Source organism: Aythya fuligula, chromosome 6 (genome assembly GCF_009819795.1).
Source record: "Aythya fuligula isolate bAytFul2 chromosome 6, bAytFul2.pri, whole genome shotgun sequence".
NCBI classification, from domain to species: domain Eukaryota; kingdom Metazoa; phylum Chordata; class Aves; order Anseriformes; family Anatidae; genus Aythya; species Aythya fuligula.
The window spans coordinates 24,538,707-24,558,788 of NC_045564.1; the positions used below are offsets into that span (position 1 = coordinate 24,538,707).

Consider the following 20,082-nt stretch of genomic DNA (forward strand, 5'->3'; position numbering starts at 1 on the left):
GGGAAGGCCGATTACTGGCATTACGCTCCCACCAGCAAGGAAATGCCTTGCCCTCTGAAGACTGACAAATAGTTGGCTTGAGTTGTGCCCTTTGGCACAATCATCCATCACCAGTGTCCTTTAATAAAATCTCCTCATTGCTAAGGGGAGCTTGAATTGAAAGGCTGAAGTGAACTGGGGGCAAGGACCTGAGGGTAGGGGGAAGCTGTGTGGGAAAGGTTCCCAGACAAACTGGTCAGACTGGGAGATGTTCCTGCAACCTCACTGCACGTTGAGTGTGTAAGGAAATTTAGTAGGCTGCTTTTTAAAGAAAAGCTCCTACTAAACACAAGGTGATGTTCATGTGCTGTTCTCTGATGGCTGTTTTAAGAGAAATATTTTGTTTCTAGTTTTTGCTTGGCTGTTGGGTATTTTGCAAGGAGGAGGGTGAATTTAAGGGTCACCAGGGTTAATAACAAAAGGAACAGAAGTGGCACAGTATGGCACCTCTGATCCCCATTCCTCCCTTCTGGGCTGTTAACAGGGTTGGGAGCGAGAAACCCTGTTGTTGTCTCTGCTGCTGGAGCTGCTGGAACAGTGCTAGCAGGAGAGTGCTCAAGGAACAGATGAGGCAGGAGGAGTAAAATGCGATTTGGTGGCTTTCAGAGCTCTTTGTTGACAGCAGAGGACAGAGAGACTTCAGGTTGGGTTCCTGTTTGAAAAGGTTGTTTTATCTGATGGCTGTTTGCTGCTCTTTCTCCAGTCTGCTGCCACAAATGTGTCTCTTTCCTCCCTGTCTTCCATTCCCAATTCACTTTTGGTCCCTTGATGAGATTCTCTGTCCCCTGCAACCTGTGTGCCAGAAGAAGGACAATGAGAGCCCAGGCAGCGTCTTCTGCTGGCTTGCTGGCTTAGGTATGTGCTTGCAGGGCAGGTCTGAAGTCTGTCTCAAACCCATAAAAAATAGGTTCAGGTGCTGCAAGAGGTGCATATGCCAGCTGTCATGGAAGAGGGGAAGGGGATGGACTGTGTTCAGTGCAGGTAGATGCTTCTTGTTAACAACAGAGCACAAAAACTGAGTCATGTGAAGGGCTTACTTAACATGCAACCAATTCTAGGCAGGTTTCCATATAAACATCAAAAGGCACGTAGCAGATGAAGCTCTTCCCCTTACTACCAAGCGTCATGTCCATGTTCAAGACTGTGAAGAGACTAGAAGCATCTAAAGCTTACTAGAAGCATACTTCCAGTTCGTTTCTTTACTTTAGATAAGCCAAACTTCTTTTTTTTTTGACTTCCCTCTCCAAAATGATAAAACTGGCTTTGTTAAAATCGTTTCACACGCCCCTCTTTCCTCAAACAAAACACCCACCCAGAGAAGCATCTCATGCAGTACATTGGCTTTCTAACAGAGACATCAGAAAATGTTAACTTCCAGATATTGCTACCAGCTCGTGTTCAGGATGCGTTTCTGTGTCCCATCACACAACCTTTCCAGGTTTTATCCTCATAATAAACCCTTCTGTAGTTGCTTATAATTGTAGTTTTCCAAAACTTGGCCAGAGAACTGCATGAGGAGCTGCAACCGTGCTGTCCTTGGAAGAGCAAGCTGAGGATCAAGCCAAAGGAGATAGCTGCTGAATTTGAACAAAGAGCAATTTGCTGATCACCTGCAGAGGGTCGCAAGTCTGAGAAAGTGTTGTAATCAAGTAATTTTAATTTGAAAAAGGCATAAATCTGTGCGTAGGTTGGCTCCATAGGTCTCTGCTGATTACTCCATTTGCCTAGGTGAAAATATTGCCGCAATTTAACTTCTAGGAATGTCTCATCCATTTATCTGGCATAATAGTAGCAGTGAAAGGTGCCTCCACAAGTGAGGAATTTGCAATTTGCCCCATGCTGGAACAGGAACAAACTCCCATCCCTCTGAACAAATGAATTTGCATTGGTTTTGTGCATTTTGTATGTTGTGTCTTTTGTGCCGGACACATAATCCGCTCTTAAAAAGTTAGCAGTCATGTTAAAGAAGCATTATGTAGAGCCTCAGCAAGATGCATTTTGTTACTGCCACAAGAGCTGGAGAAATCTCCTATTTCTACATTTCATATGAAAACATACTTAAGTTGCTTAGTGAGCAATGCAGACATCTCTAAGATTTCAGTAGGTTTCAAGTGTATTTCTTTAGGAGGTTTACTTCTGTTTGTAAATATGTGAGATGGTGATTTATTTTGTGTGCATTTTGTCAAGTGTTTTTAAAAATGGCAAAGTATATTTTGATTCAGACATCCTTGCATTCCTCTTTTGTGTTTTTCTTGTACATTTTCTCTTCAGTCTGGCTAGCAAAGAAATATTTAATGCAATATGTTTGGTTGACGATTTATTGGAGTTGAAATGTAGAAAAATATGAAAAGCATGCCAGAATTGAAAAGTGTTTCAGTATTTTTGCAAAAAATGCTTGTGAAAATATTTTTGTTGTCTTTCCTTCTTGTCTGAAGATGTTGCAGGAAATTATCACTGAAAACATAGCCCCTGCAATTGCCTAGAACATGTTAAGAGTTCTATTTTACAAAGAGGCAATTTTAAAGTGCTTGTTATTTACACTTTTATTTCTTTTTCTATTCAAGTGCAGCTTGATGCAACTTCAAAGAAGAAATCAGCTACTTAAAAAATGTTCTAATAGAAAAAGATATACAAATATAGCTTACGAATTTTATATTTATTTCAATGCATGTTCATATATACATTTTATCTTAGATCTGCATAGACATAATCTGCTGCTTATTTTACTGAACAGCTTCAAATGTATCTTTATAGCTATGTTTGATTACAAATCAGTGTTTCCAGTGTTGTAATTATCCCTGAGACAGAATTGTTTTACAGTTAAATAATGATTAATCGAAATCAAAGAATCACTACTAGTACAAATAATTTTTCAAATCAGTCCATGCTGCTTTCAGAGTGCTTTTCTGGTCATTCCTGGGCTGATGCTGGCGATTTGGTGTCCCTCCTGCAGTAGCAGAGGTTTCCTCAGTTGGCTGCAGAAAGCCGGGCGATGCCTGGCTACAGCCACCCAAGAGGAGCTCCTGAGCCTGTAGGGGTGTGCTTGCGTAAGGCATCTCAGGGACTAAAATTAGAGTAAATCAGCACAGTTTGCCTCCTCCAGTGAATGAAGAGCATTAAAAGCTCACTGGTCCTCACCTATGGATGGTGGTGAATTGTGGCAGGACACGGCAGCCATTGCTGTGCCCAAACCTTCACCCCAACAGCACGCAGTGCTGTCATGCCTGGCTTTGCTCATTGAGAACTTTGTAGGAGTGTGTGTCCACACAAGGCATGGGGCAGGGTGCTGCCAGCCCCGGGGCTCAGGTGTGAGTATGAAAGCCAGCCACAGAAGCAGGAGCAAAAGATGTGGGAAGCAGGCTAAGTGTATTCACTGGGGATGGACTTTTATCTGTTGGCTGAGCTTTGGCAGAGGAGGAAGCAGGCAGAAGGATTTTCATGCAGCAGAGCAGAGAAAAGAGCAATGTTATTGAGCTGAGAGATTGAGGAATGTGGGAAAAAAGATGGTAAGTGTTGGCTTTCTGGCCAGGCTGACCTGGTCATTTTGTAGGAGAGCCTGGTTGTTAATGATGATCAGTAGCATTATCACACCACCACCAGCTCCCAACGTACTATGCAGTTTCTGGGCACAAGGTTGGAGGGAAGAGAGGATTGTGGGGTTTTCTGGCCCTTTCTAAACTGTGTAGGGGAAGAGGTCATGTCCCTCAGGGCTTTGTGTGCAATAGAGACTGTAACATAGGTGGTATTGGGGGTGCTCATCTCCTTGCTCCTGTAGGACTGGGACACCCCTATTTCACACGTCTCCCCGTCCCTGGACTTCTACCCCAGATCTTACACAAATATCAGCAACAAATTTATGACACTTTCATTTTTTTTTTCTCTTTTTTTCCCAAGCATCCTCTTTGCAGACATAGAGGGTTTCACAAGTCTGGCCTCCCAGTGCACTGCTCAGGAGCTGGTCATGACGCTGAACGAGCTCTTTGCCAGATTTGATAAGCTAGCAGCTGTAAGTTTTCTTTTATAATTCTGATATATTTTTTTTCCTGTTGCAAGAATGACATACTGTGCTGGTTCACTGGATTTCTGTAAATATTCACTGCCCTAAAAGGCAAGTTATTACAAGCATGAATATAAGCTGAATATTTCTCTCTCCTTTATTATTACTTTTTCTTTTTCTTTCTTTTTTTTTTTTTTCTTTTTTTCTTTTTTTTTAAAGGAGAACCACTGTTTACGTATCAAGATCCTGGGTGATTGCTATTACTGCGTGTCTGGGTTGCCAGAAGCAAGAGCTGACCATGCACACTGCTGTGTTGAAATGGGAATGGATATGATAGAGGCCATCTCGTAAGTACCAAATTCCCCATGGAGAATTTCAGAACGAATAGCAAGTTGGATCTTCTGTACTTAAGTAGTAAGGTAGCCAAGCCAGGGGACTGATGCCAGCGGAGAGAGAGAACAGCTGGAATGAGAAAACAGAATGCAATAAAGGTTTCACAGTAGAAAGACAGACACTTAAGTCCATTATAGCCACATGGAGATCAGAGCTCAGTCTCCTGATGAGAAAGGCAAAGGTTACTGTAGTTAGTAGAAGTCTCATTCCCAAAGGAGGATTCCAGTGAATTACAGAAATGTGAAATCAGAGGATTAATAATAACTTCATTAAATTTCAATCACTCTGCACTTATCTGTCTTCAAACCAGCTTTTTACTCACCTGACAATTCCTCTGCTGAGGTCTGTCTTCTCTAGTTTAACTAATCCTTCGCCAAGTGTTCTGATACCAAATGGGTTAGATTCAACACTTTCTGAATTTAGACAGATTAATTATTGGGGAAAACCACAAGGTTGGTCTGTCACAAGCTGAGACAGATCCATGCTTCTTTTTACTTTATTTCTGTTTATTTGCTCATCTTTGGATTTTTCTTTCAAAATGCATTATGGAGATTAGCCTGTTTCTAAGGTCAAACTAACAGTTCTGTGTTTGTCCAGACAATCTTTTTCTTTGGAGAGTAACAAGCATGAGACCCGTATCTAATAATATTACTTGGAGGATGGCACACAATATTGAATATTCTTTGCATCGGATGTAAGCTTTCAAATTCCAGTTCTTTAGGAACACAGGGAAGGGAGATTTATTTCATCATCATGAGTGAATGTGAGTTTAGGCACAAAGCTGAGTCAGCTTCGGATGGTAACTGAGCTGACCTTAGTATCTACACCATCCTTACTGAGCAGGGACTCTGCTTTTTTTTCCTTTCTATTTTTTTTTCTTTGTGAAAACAGCTTCTAAAGTGCCCACAGTACTAACATGAGAGGTCTCTATGCAGTTCTCCTCTCATTCTGTTTGGTAAATTGATTGAGATTTCACTTCATCTTGATAAAAACTAGAGGTACCTATTTGCTGAGCTTGATACGGTACTTTCTTGTAATTTGGATTTCTGCAAGGACACAAATAGACACCCACTTTTCAGCCCCATTTTCTCCACACAAACACATAGTTTGAAGAGCAGCATTTTCAACTAAGGGACCCCATTCCAAAAGCAGCATGCAGCAGCATTCCCTTGCTTTGTATACAGTGCATGCTGTCAGGACTTACTACCTCTTCTTTCCTGGTCTAAACTGTTGCTTTTCATTAGTCCCCTTCTGGGCTTTGAATGTAAAATGCAAAATAAAAACCATTGCAAGTAACTAGTTTTCAGTAGCCCTTGAAAGGATGCTATTTCTTCAATGTGAAGTACACTTAAGTGGCAGGTGACAAAGTGTCTTGTCAAACACAAGGAGTGATTCTTATCAAACCAGTCCTATAAAGAAAATGCTACGTACATTAACCAGAAGTGCCTCACCTTGTGCACTAGTTGGCTTGATGAAATCCATGGACCTTGACATGTTGCTCTGTAACCCCCACAAGGCTGAGTAACACCTCAGATGTCTAGACTTCATTGATTAACTGCAGCCCGCCTCACCTTGAAATAAACTGAGCTGAAGTGCACTCAGTGTTTGTTTACAAATAGCTCTTCAGCAGCCTTTAAAACTGGTTTCCCACTTCATGTATAATGAATGCGTTTAACAATCTTTTATCTTATTAAGCCTGGAAGATGACACCATTCTGCTTGTCTCTCTGTCCCCCTCCTCCTCCTCCCCTAAGGACAGGAGGTTTTACAGTTAAGGTAACGAATATCTACTGAACATTCACCTGCAGGCTTTGCCAACACTGTGCCCTGCTTGTTGGCTTGTTCCATCTGTACTCAGCTGCAGGGCATGTTACCCCAGATCAGAAAGACAGAATCATACAATGGCTTGGGTTGGAAGGCACCTTAAAGACCATCTAGCTCCAACCTCCCTGCCATGGGCAAGGATACCACTCACCAGACCAGGTTGCTCAGGGACTTCTCCAACCTGGCCTTGAACACCTCCAGGAATTGGGCATCCACAGCATGTTCCAGTGCCTCACCATCCTCTGAATGAAGAATTTCCTTCTAACATCTAGTTGAAATCTTCCCTCTTTTAGTTTAAAACCATTCTACCTTTTCCTGTCATTATCTGATTGAGCAAAGAGTCGCTGTCCATCTTTTTTATAAGTCCCCTTTTAAGTACTGAAAAGCCGCAGTGAGGTCATCCCAGAGCCTTGTCTTCTTCAGGCTGAACAGCCCCAGATCTCTCATCCTTTCTACATAAGAGAGTTGCTCCAGCCCCTTAATTATCTTGGTGGCTCTCCTCTGGACCCGCTCTAACAGCCCCACATCCTTCTTGTGCTGGGGGCTCCAGACCAGGATGCAGCACTCCGGGTGGGGCCTCACGAGAGCAGAGCAGAGGGGGACAATGTCCTTCCTCCACCTGCTGGCCATCCCTCTGGTGATGCAGCCCAGGACACAGTCGGGCTTTTGGGCTGCAAGCACACACTGCTGGCTCATGTCGAGCCTTTCGTCCACCTGAACCCCCAAGTCCTTCTCTACAGTGCTGCTCTCAATGAGTTCTTCTCCCAGTCTGTTCTCATGTCCAGGATTGCCCCAACCCAGGTGCAGCACCTGGATAGAATTATGTTCATTGTGCTGCCAGTATAAATCAACTTAAAAAGCAAACAAACAAAAAACCATTAAAAGACTGTTTCTTTTGTCTATAAAGGGTAACCAAGCTCATTCATTTGCTGCCAAGTCTGACAAAAGTCACCTTCTCATCCACGACCATACTGGGAGAAGTACCCTTGTCTTGTGGCATGGCAGGGGGTGCAGTGGGGTTTTTAGCAGTCATGCAGGGTGTTCCTCCTCCCTCCCCAGTGCTGCATGCATGCTTCAGCTGCTGTTGTCCTTGCAAAGCTAATGGCTGTAGCTGCATTTTCATTACTCCAGTTCCTGTTGCTTTCCAAAGTGATGTGGTCAGAACTCTTTCAGTTCAGAAGCCTGTGGTGCCTTACCCATATGGAGCTTCCCTTCTCTCTGCCAGAGAAGCTTTGCAGCTTGTTAATAAATATAATGGATGTCACTTCAGCTGGTAGATAATGAACCATAAAAAGATAGGGATTGTAAGGACAAAGGAATTCAAAGTATAGCTCCTTGCTGTCTCAAAGAGAAGTGGTCTTGAACAACTTTAAGGGATATATTATACTGCAGGGAGTGATCTAGAATCCAGAACTGGTCTATCTTTAATCATTCATTTTCATCAATAGCTAAAGCATAAATATTAGATCTGTGTTGATGTTAGGAAGTTGACAGTACTTATGGGTCCAGAGGATGTAATTTAAAAAGGACTAGATGAACCTGAAGACCAAAAGGTTGAAATCTTGTAGGTACAAAGTATGACTTCATGCTTCAAAGTACTAACAACACAAAGGAAAGGACTGTCCTATGTAATAATGTAGGTGAATTTCCCCATGGAACATGGCCATTCTGGAAATTATGTGACCAGAAATAATGAGAAGCAGAGTTGTTCTGATGTCTTCATCAAGACTTTCCCCTACCCACATTCCTGAATGTATTTTCCATGTGAACAACTCTTGAAGTTAACTTTTGCCCTAAAAGGGCAAAACCCACAAAGTATTCCAGCAGTCATTTTGGGAGTAAACAGGGCATCCAAGACCTCATTAAAATCAGAGTTTGAGTATTTGTAGCTGCCTGTTTGGAGTGACTGCAATAGATGTGGTTCTCTGGTTTTGCTGCTCTGAATGCAGCTGTAAACCCCATTCAAGCTTTCCAACGGCAATGGGGTATTTCACACAAATATCATATTTCATCTGTGGAACAGTTGATGTATGGTGCCATACAGACAAATTGAGATCTCTGAAATCATTTCCTTTTACTTTTTGAAACATGCTATTACTCTTAATGATGCTGAGTGCTGGCAGGTTATGTCCAGCTTTGGTATGGAAATCAAAGACCAATGCTTTACTCTTTTCACTGTCCCCACAGAAAATTTTTTAGGAATTTTCAGCTTGGCCATGAGTTCAGAGGACATGCATTTGCTCCAAGGGGTCCCCTAATCTAATTACTACTCTGCTTGCTCAGCCAGGCCATCCAAGTACAGTGCAGTCTGGTTTTGTTTTGTTGTCCTGTTACTGTGGATGAGAAGCACTGTGTATATACATGAATAATTTATAGGTCATTATGGCTTCCTGTATTCCGGGTGCAAGTTTGTGTCACCAACTACAAGCGTGCAGTTCTTAACATTATCCTTTTCCCATATTTCTTTTCAGATTAGTCCGGGAGGTGACAGGAGTAAACGTCAACATGAGGGTTGGAATCCACAGTGGGAGAGTTCACTGTGGGGTCTTGGGCCTTAGGAAGTGGCAGTTCGATGTGTGGTCAAACGATGTTACGTTAGCCAACCACATGGAAGCAGGGGGCAAGGCTGGGTAAGTTGCTTCTTCAAAGCTGTTGTGTTTAATCCGTGCGTCGTTTTGTGCCTGACACTTCACAGTGAGGTGTGGAAATGAGAGGCAGAGGTTCAGGCAGACCGTGCCTGCTGCAAAATGAGCTGTGGACGTCGTATTTTAAACATATACAGATGTTAGCAAGGTTTTTCAGTTCCATGTCTACGTGTCTTTGGTTACAGAAAGACTACAAAATCCCAAAATTCGCATATTCTTCTGTGGTAAGAAATGAATTCCTTCTCTGTGAAACAAAGCTGAGAGCTGCAGCAGAAAGGAACAGGTGTGTGTGAACACAAGCAGAGCTGGTCATGGTTACAAAGAGATGTGACTGTATGTTAACAGTGCTTGCTGGAGAGCATCCCAGCTATTGCTGGATAATGTGAGAAGTGTTGTTTCAGACCAGCCTTTTGTTTTGAAAGATTCCTTTCAGAGAGCAGAATCAGTTCTTGTTTCACCACTACATGGACCAGCTGAAGTCTGACTTGCTGCCAAGCTGTCCCGGGGAGATAATTGCTCTACACAACTTTTCGCGTCTTCTCTGTTCTGGAAGAAAGTGCAAGACTATGGTACTTGGCAGGATACTTCTACAAGGCACTCTTGTACCACAGTAATTAATGCCACGCAATGAAAAACATACATGCTCCAGTATATATTACATATGTCTGCTGCATAGACATGCTCTTGTGAAGGGCCTGTATTTGCCAAAAATACATATATACATATCTGCTATGTGATAGGGTGAAGTGAATAGAAGAATGAGTGCTTTGTTTCTAAGGAGGTGCTTATAAATAGATGTGTAACATGCTTCTCTCTTTAAGAAGATGTCCTGCTTCCTCTAAAATAGATGAAACTCCTGTAGCAAATATGTAAGTGCCATAGCATGGCTAAATAACTAGTTTTTTGTTGCCCATTTGTTCCAGGACATGAAACCTGTCACTGACAAGAACTGATCTCATAGATACATGATAACTTTTCAGAGCCTACAAAACTGTCTTGTCTTTTGTCTCCTTTAAGGCGCATCCACATAACAAAAGCAACCCTGAACTATCTCAATGGAGACTACGAGGTGGAGCTGGGCTTTGGAGGGGAACGCAATGCTTATCTGAAGGAGCACAGTATCGAGACCTTCTTGATTGTACGGTGCAGCCAGAAGCGGGTAAGATCAGACAAACTAATGTGGGTTTTAGCTACTTTGAATAATAAGATGGTCTCCAACACATCAAAGTAGAGTGAACACCAGCTTTTTCAGATGAGTGAGGACTCTGTGTGTGTGCAAAACTATTGACCATCTGCCCTTCAGTGGCAAAAACTCCAGTTTCACTCTACTCTTCTTAAACTTTTGCATATGTAGAATGGAATGTAGCCACCTTCTGTATAAAGTTTCTGTACCAAGTACTTTTTAGTTCTATCAAAAAATCCGTCCTGAGTAATTTTCAAAATCATTTTTAACAATGTTTTTAATGTAGATTTGTGTGGTGGTTTATTTTTTCTATTAATTTTGAAACGTGCAAGTTAAAAACACAGAGATATTTTCTCCATCAGATTACAAACAGGTGATTTTGTCCATTGGCTCACTATATTGCCATAAACATAAAATTTAGAGCAGTTCTTATCATTAATTTTCAGTCTTTGCTTCTGAAGATGGGAAAATCTGGCCCACTGTAGTGATGGATGACCACTGTGACAATGGGATGAGATCATACCCATTGCTATGACACAGGTCAGCCTGCACATAATAAGGCTATAAGGGCACTACTGACTTGAACTTGCATCAAGTCAAACTCAAGCAGACTTCAGCCAATATATCTTCATTTTATAACACTACCAATAACAGAAAATAGGTTGATGTTATTACTAGTTTGTATTCTTTTAAATAATGGTAGACTTTAATATTAGAAAAGAGTCTTTTTTGGTCATCTAACTGAGCCTTCACAATAATATTTCTCTAAGTAATTTCTGCACTATAGACACTGCTTTGCTATTCACATTACAGACAAGCATATAAAGGTTGCTCCAAACTGAAAATCATTTAAAATGTTTCTGCATCTAAGACCAATTAAAGCTTCCCACAGCCATAAATATGGCTACCATGAGATTAAATGAGTATTTGTGACATGTTCCAACAGCATGGTTGCTATGAATAACTGTAACACCTATACAGAACTACTTTGCTACCATTGCCTCATTTCCTAAGAGAATAGAAGCCTCAAATCTCCTTAATGGATATTGTGTAAAAAATCTCCAAGAAAAACCCTTATCATCTGGTAAAGAGAGAAGCTGATGTTTTGGTTTCTATCTGCTCATAAAAAAAATCTCATTAACAATTGTCAGTCTTCAAAAGAGGATTAGAGCTTGCAGTGCAAGTTTATTGTTTTCTGAGAAGCGCTGCCTGTCAGTGGACCAGCTGATGTTTATACCTAAACCACTTCCTCATTGCTGGGTACAGTTAAGAACATAAACCAAAATACCTTTATGGTCAGACTCTATCTCAAGAGGTGGAGAAGCTATATTGACTTGTTAAATCATGTAGTCACTGACTTGTCTGCATGTTCTTGTGGAGAACTTAAGGTTTCTCTGGAGAGAAGAGGAAGACTTAAGGAAACATCAGGATTCTGTTCCTTGCTATTGTAGACAAAACACTCAACAGAGAACCAAAGCACTTGGGATTTGACATAGTTCTGGAACACAGGGCTGTCTTGTGACTAGGAAACTGGACGGAGACTCAAGAGATATGTGGATTCCACTCCAGAATTAGATTTTGGGGAAGTCGCATCTTTGTGCCTTGATTTTCCATGTGTAAAATAAACTGTTCCCTCTCCTCCCCCCCCCCTCCTCATTCCTGCATTCCTTCACTACTTTATCTGTATTTATTGCAGCTCTGTTACGCAGTGTAGCCCTTAGCTGAAGTCTCCAGGCACTACTACAATGCTGCTGTAACACGCTGCATCCCAGAGTAGTTAAGAACTGGGACATGCGCATGGCCTACGTAATTATTGTGCTAAATTGAAACGTAAAGAAATTTATACCCAAGGTTATAGATCTTCATGTTTAGAGTTTGAGGGGCTCCTGGTTTGCCCATACTGCTGCAACTTTCTTGCTCCCATAGCCATTTTCTATCCCTTTGTGAGTAGTTTAAAGTTCACTCCCTCTATGAAAACTCATTTCACATAATAGGAAGATCAGAAGCAAGAAAAGCTTTCTCCCATAGCCAGCTCAGTCTGCCTTGAATATTTTGCTGGATGCCAGACAAAGTTCTAGCACTTCACTTTTTCCTTCCATTTCTGTTTCATTTTAATAACTTCTTGTAATGTGTTTAGCCAGGTTTCCGTTTGAGCCTGTTGCAGTGATGACCATAGAGTGTTCACCTAACTTAGTCGTGGGTTCCTGTGTGTCGTCTCTGGGTTCCTGCGATCCTCGAACATAAGCCACAGGATTTTCTCACTGTGTACGCCATTGCGATCCCAACTAGCAGCATCTCTTCTGCTGGAGAAAACATAAATCATGTCTGTCTTTATTTTCTCCCTCTTGAGCCCAGGCAAGGGCAAGGAAAAAATTTCCCATACTCTGTGCTTGTTCTGTTCACATGGCTTTCATCTATCCTGCACCTTATGCCACTGGATGGTGAAGGATATTTGTTTAAAATCTTGGCCCTTCCAGGTAGCAGCTTATATCAGGTTCTATAGCAGCTTATATCAGGTTCTAGTAAGAATGGTTTTTGATGGATGCTTTGGTAGAAGATTGTCCCTTGGATTCTGATTTCTGCAAGGTGATTAAGATATTTTAACATCTGTTTTGATCAAGCTGCCAGCTGCCTTCATTTAACAACTGCACTAACTATATACTTCTTGCAGAGAGTGAAAGGGGTTGTCCATGTGTAGTAGACCAGTAAATGAGTCTGCTCCCAGCTTCAAAACAACATTATTCGTTCTTCAGTTCAAGCAGTACAAACTCATGCTTGAGGGCCTTAGATGAAAACCCTGCTGTTAGTTCCGGTGTGATCAGGTACATCTGCATCATGCTTTGCAATTCTGATGCCTTTTCAGAAGCACAATCTGCTTAGTTGCAATTGGCATTGAGATAGTTCTTTCATCTTAAATGATGTGACTTTCTGAAACACCGACCTTTTGAAGCTGATATTTCTCATGCTTGGTCTCTGGATTTAGTAGAGCATGAATTTTAAACAGCTGTCACATCTGCACGTTCTAATAAGATTGGTCAGTGGGGAAATACTGTTATTGATCTTGGTTAGATATTAATACCTTAAGTTAGCAGTGAATAGGGCAGTGTTGTGTTTTTTTTTAATATAATATGGGCCATCAGATCTTTTTTCCTAATTCTTTCTCTTATATGTACTGAGAAAATCACGTTGAAATGCTGAATTAATGTACACGATTATAAATATATATGTAAAGAAATTAATTAAAGAATACAAAAAAAAATGGGAGCAGAAATGCAGTTTAATTAAAGGTATGTGCTAGAGGATCTAACTCATGGTTAGGATGATTTACATTATCCCAGGAGCAGATGCACAGGTGACTCGATTTACTGCCTGAGCTATTTCCCAGTTCACACAGGCAGTTTTGAGTTATCTGAATACCTGGTCCATCAGTCCCAAATGTTGTCCAAACCCAACAATCATGGGAGTTCCAGTGAATGCATAAAATGTAACAGCATTTATTGTCATACCTTTTCTGATTACTGTTGCCAAGGGGAGTCATAACTTTGAATTTCCTGTATTTTTTTGTTTGTTTTACTGTTTCAGCTATGAAATGAATTCATCATGTTAATGCCATTTCCTTGGCACAGAGTAAATGGGAGGAACATTTACCCAGTATTTTGGTTCCATGAACTCAGACTAACTTCTTTGAAAATAGCTTTTTTCCTTCTTAAGGATGCTGTTAACTAGAACATATTTAGTTGAGTTTTAGGGAAAAAAAATGCCTACATTTTGATCACTTAAGCTTTAAATAACATCCCTAGGGATGGAAATGTAGTCCTTGATTTCCTTCTGATACACAGAAGGGTTGCTTTCTATTGAAAGAGAACAAACTGCAAAATTTTGAAATCCAGTCAGTTTAGGTTTCTCTTTCCTCATCTGTTTGCAGATGTTTTCACCTTCCTGTTTGCACTCTCTTCTGATGCTCATTCTCTTGTGGGTAAGCGCTTCCCCTGTAAAAATGGCAGTGACAGAACTGCTTCTCAGATAGCCCAGAGCAGGAGTGACTTATTTCATTATTTTCAATTTCTCAAACTAGCATTTTGAAGCCCCATCCAACCTGGCCTTGAGCACTTCCAGGGATGGGGCATCCACAGCTTCCCTGGGAAACCTGTTCCAGTGCCTCACCACCCTCATAGTAAAGAATTTTCTTCCTTATATCTAATTTAAATCTACTCTTCTTTAATTTAAAGCCACTATGCTGCATCCTATCACTACACCCCCTGACAGAGAGTCCCTCCCCAGCTTTTTTGTGGGCCCCCTTTACTGGAAGGCCACTGTAAGTTCTCCCCGGAGCTTTCTCTTCTCTGGACTGTACAGTCCCAGCTCCCTCAGCCTGTCTTTGCAGGAGATGTGCTCCAGCTCTCAAGGGCCTGAAGGCTGTTCAGGTCCCGCTGGATGGCATCCCTTCCCTCCAGTATGTCGACTGTCCCACTCAGCTTGGTGTCATCGGCAAACTTGCTGAGGGTGCACTCAATCCCACTGTCCATGTTACAGACAAAGACATTACATAGTGCCAGTACTGACCCCTGAGGAGCACCACTCGTCACTGGTCTCCACATGGAGACCAATTTCTTAAAACATTAAGAAAAGCAAAGTTTCTCAAAGCATGTAAGAAACGCAAAGAGATACATAAACTACAATGTAGACAGGAACATGTAACTGGAAAAAATCTCTTTGGCCATCAAATCTACTTCATTGCTATTTGAGGCAGTGCTATCTAATATTTCTTTTTTGTTATCTGTCACATACTGCCAGTGCTCCTCTCGTTAGCAAAGTGCATCATTGCTGCACTGGTGCCAGATGTGATAAAGAAAAAATTAATAACAAAATCTGCCCCAAGACTAATCACTGAGAAACTCTACCAGTAACTTCCCTCCAGCCTAATATATCTTCACTCAAAGCCATTTCTTGCCCTTTCACTGTAAACCAGCTCTTCACCCAGTTTCTAGTTCCCCAACTGTCTTAGCCCCAGTCCCTAGCACAGCACTCTCACCAATGTTGTATGGAAAAAACAAGGCCAGTGAGAGCTACTGTACTTTTCCTGTTTAGAAAAGCTTTGATGCTCTCAAGGCTGTTAATTCAAGCCCAGCATTTGCTGCTCTACAGTTCAGTGTCATGATCCCTGACTAAATAGTTATTAAAAGTATCTGTAACCAGAACTGAATTGCAGTTGGCAGTTTTGCAGAAATCTGGGATGGAGGTTGTCCTTCTGCCTTCAGTACATTACATTTAAGTTTTGCTTCCAATTTATGTCATATTTTCTCTTTATAACTTTATTTTTATGATCCCTGTTCGCTTTTGCCTCGACTGTGGCAGTAGTGACTATCTGAAAAGAGAAACACTTTGTTCCTTCAGTTCTGGAGGAATGTAGATTTTTGAACCTCTGTTACCCTTGGGTGATATAGGGTGATTTATATGGGGTGACTTCTGCCCTTATTCACTATTTATTGCTCATTTGTTTGGCTATATGTTTCTATTGAGCTTAGCACCTTAGCATGAAATAAATATGGGAATTCTCTAAGGAGGTCTTTGCCATTCCTCTATTACTGGCTTTGCATCTTCATTCTTTATCTGGAAAGCCAGTGTTTCCAGATAAACAGAGACTTACCAGCTAGAATTACTGTCTATTACCCAGATTGTCACTGGTTTCCAAACTTAGCCCCAAGGCATTGTAGCAAACTACCTAGCATTACCCAGTACAATTTCATTCTGCTACAAAGTGGTTTTGTTTTACCTGTGTTATACTTTTCAGTTTACCTTGCAGACCATAGCATTCCTAATGCACAGCTCTGTACCCCACCTCTCCACATTTTATATCTGTCCTTCTGCAGTAATGTGTTTTATTCAAAACCTTTGTCCTGGTCATTACAACTGTTCTATCACACTCCCACTGTTCTTACAGCATGCCGTTTAATTATTATCGTGGTATCCAGTAGTGCAAGCTCTTCTTTTGCCTGAGTTTCTGGAGTTTGTATAGGAGCACGTCATCTGGTGGCTATGGACAACTTTCTGCTCTGCTTTGGGATCAGGTGCTGCACCAGTTGATTTGCAGAACCAGCACAACATCAGTTCTAACCACTGATAGAAGCTTTGCTCTCTGAAGGGTGCAGAAGTCTGTGTTTGGTGGAGAGGGAAAGTGGTCTTCATTTAAGGTGAATAGGATTTTAACAACACGTTAGATTTTATAGTCCACAAAATTGTTAGAAGACTGGAGAAACACTTCGCTTTGAACACAAGTGGAAACAAAACATGACTGTCAACTGATGAGCAATACTGCTGACTAAACACTGCACTGAGTGCACGCAGTCGGCAAACTGAAAAAATGTTTATTTTTTTCTAATGCCTTTCAGTTGCAGTAAATATGGGTGTTTCTTTAAACAATAGCAGGTACACAACAGTTTCAGAAAGCATTGTTGATGGTGGCCTTGAAACAGCTCGACAAAACTTTGGCTGTGACACCTAGAAAAACAATTCTCATTCTTTTCTAAATAGCGTCCTGGAACTCCATCCAGCTGAAGAAACAAAATGGTCATTTAAATGTTGTGCATGTGACTTTACTAAAACATCATCAGTCTAATGTGATGATTCCTCAATTGAACGAATTTAATCACAACTCAGCGGGGTTCCACTCATGTAGATTTATGAAGACAATGATTGGACCGTGTGTTACTGCAAGAAATACCATTCACATGTCAGTGCAACTTCAAGACAATTGAAAGAACAATGTGTAGCTGAATGAGAAATGTCTGATCCATGTTCGGGCTTCACCACTTTGTTGTGCTGGTAGTGATGGCCTATGCTGGAAAATCCAATCATACACTAGAGAAGTAACAGGCATGCTTTATGCAACTGACAATTTTACGAAAATCCCAGCTATTTCTGCACTTCTGCTACACTAGTACTGTAGCTCAGGGTGTGGGAACTGGTGGTGGGAACACAATAAAACCTCTGGGAATAAGATTTACAGGCGCTTTGCGAGTCCAGATTTGAACAGTTCCCACAACATCTTCTGGAGCGTAGCCACTCTGAATCTGAAAAACAGGCTGCTGTCAGAAACTTTTGCACCTGCTCCTGTTGTTGGTAGTACCTATAGTGAGAACTGGAAGGCATTGTCTGTGCCTTTTCTTTATTCTTCTTTCCTGTTTTGTTATGCTTTAGGTAGCAGTGTGTGCAAGTTGTCCTCATGCTGCCAGTTAGCCAGGAAGAAACAGAGTAGGGATCCTCTTAAATTTCCGTACAGGAGTTGTGATTATTCTCATCCGTCATTTTGAGAGTTTGTTATTATCATCACCCATTGAACAAGTGATTTTCCAGAAAATAAATTAGCTCAACTTTTAGAAATATCAGGTTTAAAAAAATGTTTTTGAATAAGTATTGATGTTAATGACAAAGTCCTACCATTCAAGATAGTAAAGTAGCATACCATATAACGTTAGAAAGCAAAAAATCCACTATTTCTGTATACATGTGTGTTTTAATCTGATTGGAGATATTGCTGGTATGCAGTTCACAATCTTTTAGGTAAAGAATTAAACCTTCTTAAGGGGGTGGGGGAAATACTGCCAGAGTGCACGTAGCCATGGATAATTTATGGTGCCTGACCTCAAGATTAGAAACAATCTCAGAAGTATGTATTTACCTATTTGTTCCGACCTTTCCTCAACCCAGACATGCCAATATCCATGTATGAGGTCTTTTATTCCCTTCAAATTAAATGATTGGCATGAAGTGAAAGTACTGTTTCAGAGTTAACCCACATGAGAAGCAGGTAGCTGGGTCACTCACTGGTCAAGAAGGTTTAGTACATCTGCTTGAATTTTTGGCTTTAAGGCTTTGCTCAAATTCTAAGCAAATTTTCTAAGCCATGGGCAAAAATCTACTGAATGTACCTTTTATCATCTGCTGCTGTAAAGGTATGTGTAACATAACTAAATGGCTTTGTTTTTATAGGTCCCCAGACTAGTTTTAGTGGCTGCACTTCTTGATTGCTTCTGGTTGAAAACCCTTCACCAATTTGTAATAGAATGGATTGGCAGTGGCACGTCTATTAGTGAAAACAATGTATATTTGCATATAGATAATGAAACTCTATTTTCTACCACTTTTCTGGCAACATATCACATAAAAAGGAATTATAACTATGAAAAAACAGTCCGTAACTGGGGGAAAAAAAAAAAGTGCTGCAAATGATTGCAGACACTATAAAGTGTAATGACTTTTAAAAAACAAGACCTCAAACCAAACCAAATCAAATCAAATCCGGACATCAGTGTTGCATCACACTTGTGTATTTTTAGAAACATTTATAGCGCTGCTCTCCTGGAGGTCATCCAGCGGTGCTGTCATGATTGCTCATGTGCAGTTCGGCTGGTGCCAAGCAATGGAGCTTTCAGCACTCTCAGACGGGGCAGTGGTGGGTTTGATGTGGGGAGGAAGCAGCGTGGGAAGCACTTGTAGCCCTGGGGACAGGCAGTGTGGGATCACGTCGGGCTGTCCCCAGCAAACATCCCACCAGCAGAGCTGGCATCTCCTTTGGGTTTGCTCCCACGGTGCCACAGCAACTCTTTGGTGCCTTTTTAGTGACTCAGGTGGCTGCTAGCAGGGCACTGAGTTTCCATGAGATGCTAAGTTAGTCATTCTTCCTGGGTAGGAACAGGGCTGCAGTGACCACTGCTTGTCACCATCACAAGTGTCCTACACAGGGCTCCTGTCACAAGTGTCCCCAGCAAATGGCCATGAAGCCTGCAGAACTACCTCCCCAGGAATATTTGGTGCCTGCTGGGTGAGCTTGCAGTCCCATGGGAAATGTTGTCATCAGAGTTGTCTCTTCTTTGCAAGAAAGAGATGATGAATTCCCATACTTGTCAATCAGGCAGCTTTCCCCAGCACTGACTTTAAACAGTGTGTTTTTTTTTCCCCCTTTCTTTAAAAAAATAAATAAGTTTAAGGCAGCATAACACTTGACATTTAACTCTCTGGTTACCATGGAAATAACACCAGGTATTTTGCAAACTCCTGACAGGTACAAGTTACAGTGAATAGCAAGGTATCAAAATAAATAGATAGGGAAAGCAGATTCTGGGCAAAAACAGCTTCAGACCAACCTGTATTGTCATGCAAGACTTAAGTGAAAATGCTAAGTTTAAAACAACTGATTCTTTCTTGTTAAATTATCCAGTTGTCTGAACACTTTCTGAAACCCCAAATTAACTATTTCACATAAATTTTTGGCAATCACATGGAAGCAGTAATTCTCTTGAAATAGGCTCACTCTCTCAAGTAATAAGCAGACAGGTTTTAGCCATTCATGCTACCCAAATTGTCAAACTCTACAAAATTTATCTCTGTTTAAGTAAGGACGTGATAATTGCAGCACTTCTGTGCTCTTTCAATTGTTATTGAACTTGAATGAAACCTTTCAGGCAGGTAGTCTACAAGCTTTGCAGTAAACTCCAAATACAACCAAGATGCAAAACCATCTCCAATAACATACCCAAAGACCTTGTCCAAACTTTAGGAAAGTTGTGCCAATGACAAAATTTGCAGCTACTGTCAGGGCAGAGGAGACTGTTTTGTCACACTGTGCAATACTATTGCCCTTAGCAGTTACACAGTTAAGTTGTTTACGAGATTTACATGCTCTTCTTGGCATTTCTGGGACGATGCTCTCATCCTGCAAGTATGGAAAGTGCCTTGCTTGCACCTATTGAGATGGGTGTTATTCCCAGAGCTTTAACATTCCTGTTCTTTCACCAGCTCATTCTGCGTGTTGTTTCTCTTGCAGACACATCAACCTTTTTTCTTTTTTTTCTTTTTTTTTTTTTTTTTTTTTTTGAGGACCCTTTTTGTAGCTTGAAAGTGCAATTTCATATCTGAAATTATTTGGCTTATTAAAAAGAAAATAGATACCTCTGTTTTGGAATGCCCCCTCTGCCTGCACAGGTTCTGGTGGCTATTAGAAAC

At 41.2% G+C, this 20,082-nt stretch overlaps 1 protein-coding gene across 1 annotated transcript in view; it reads left to right on the forward strand.

Annotated features, from left to right (window-relative positions):
- Positions 1-20,082, forward strand: part of ADCY5 (adenylate cyclase 5) — a 213,023-nt gene that overhangs the window by 148,708 nt on the left and 44,233 nt on the right. The window contains exons 4-7 of the mRNA XM_032189803.1: positions 3,934-4,045; positions 4,256-4,383; positions 8,724-8,882; positions 9,915-10,056. Coding sequence (XP_032045694.1) covers positions 3,934-4,045; positions 4,256-4,383; positions 8,724-8,882; positions 9,915-10,056 — 541 coding nt within the window. The remainder of the gene's footprint in view (positions 1-3,933; positions 4,046-4,255; positions 4,384-8,723; positions 8,883-9,914; positions 10,057-20,082) is intronic.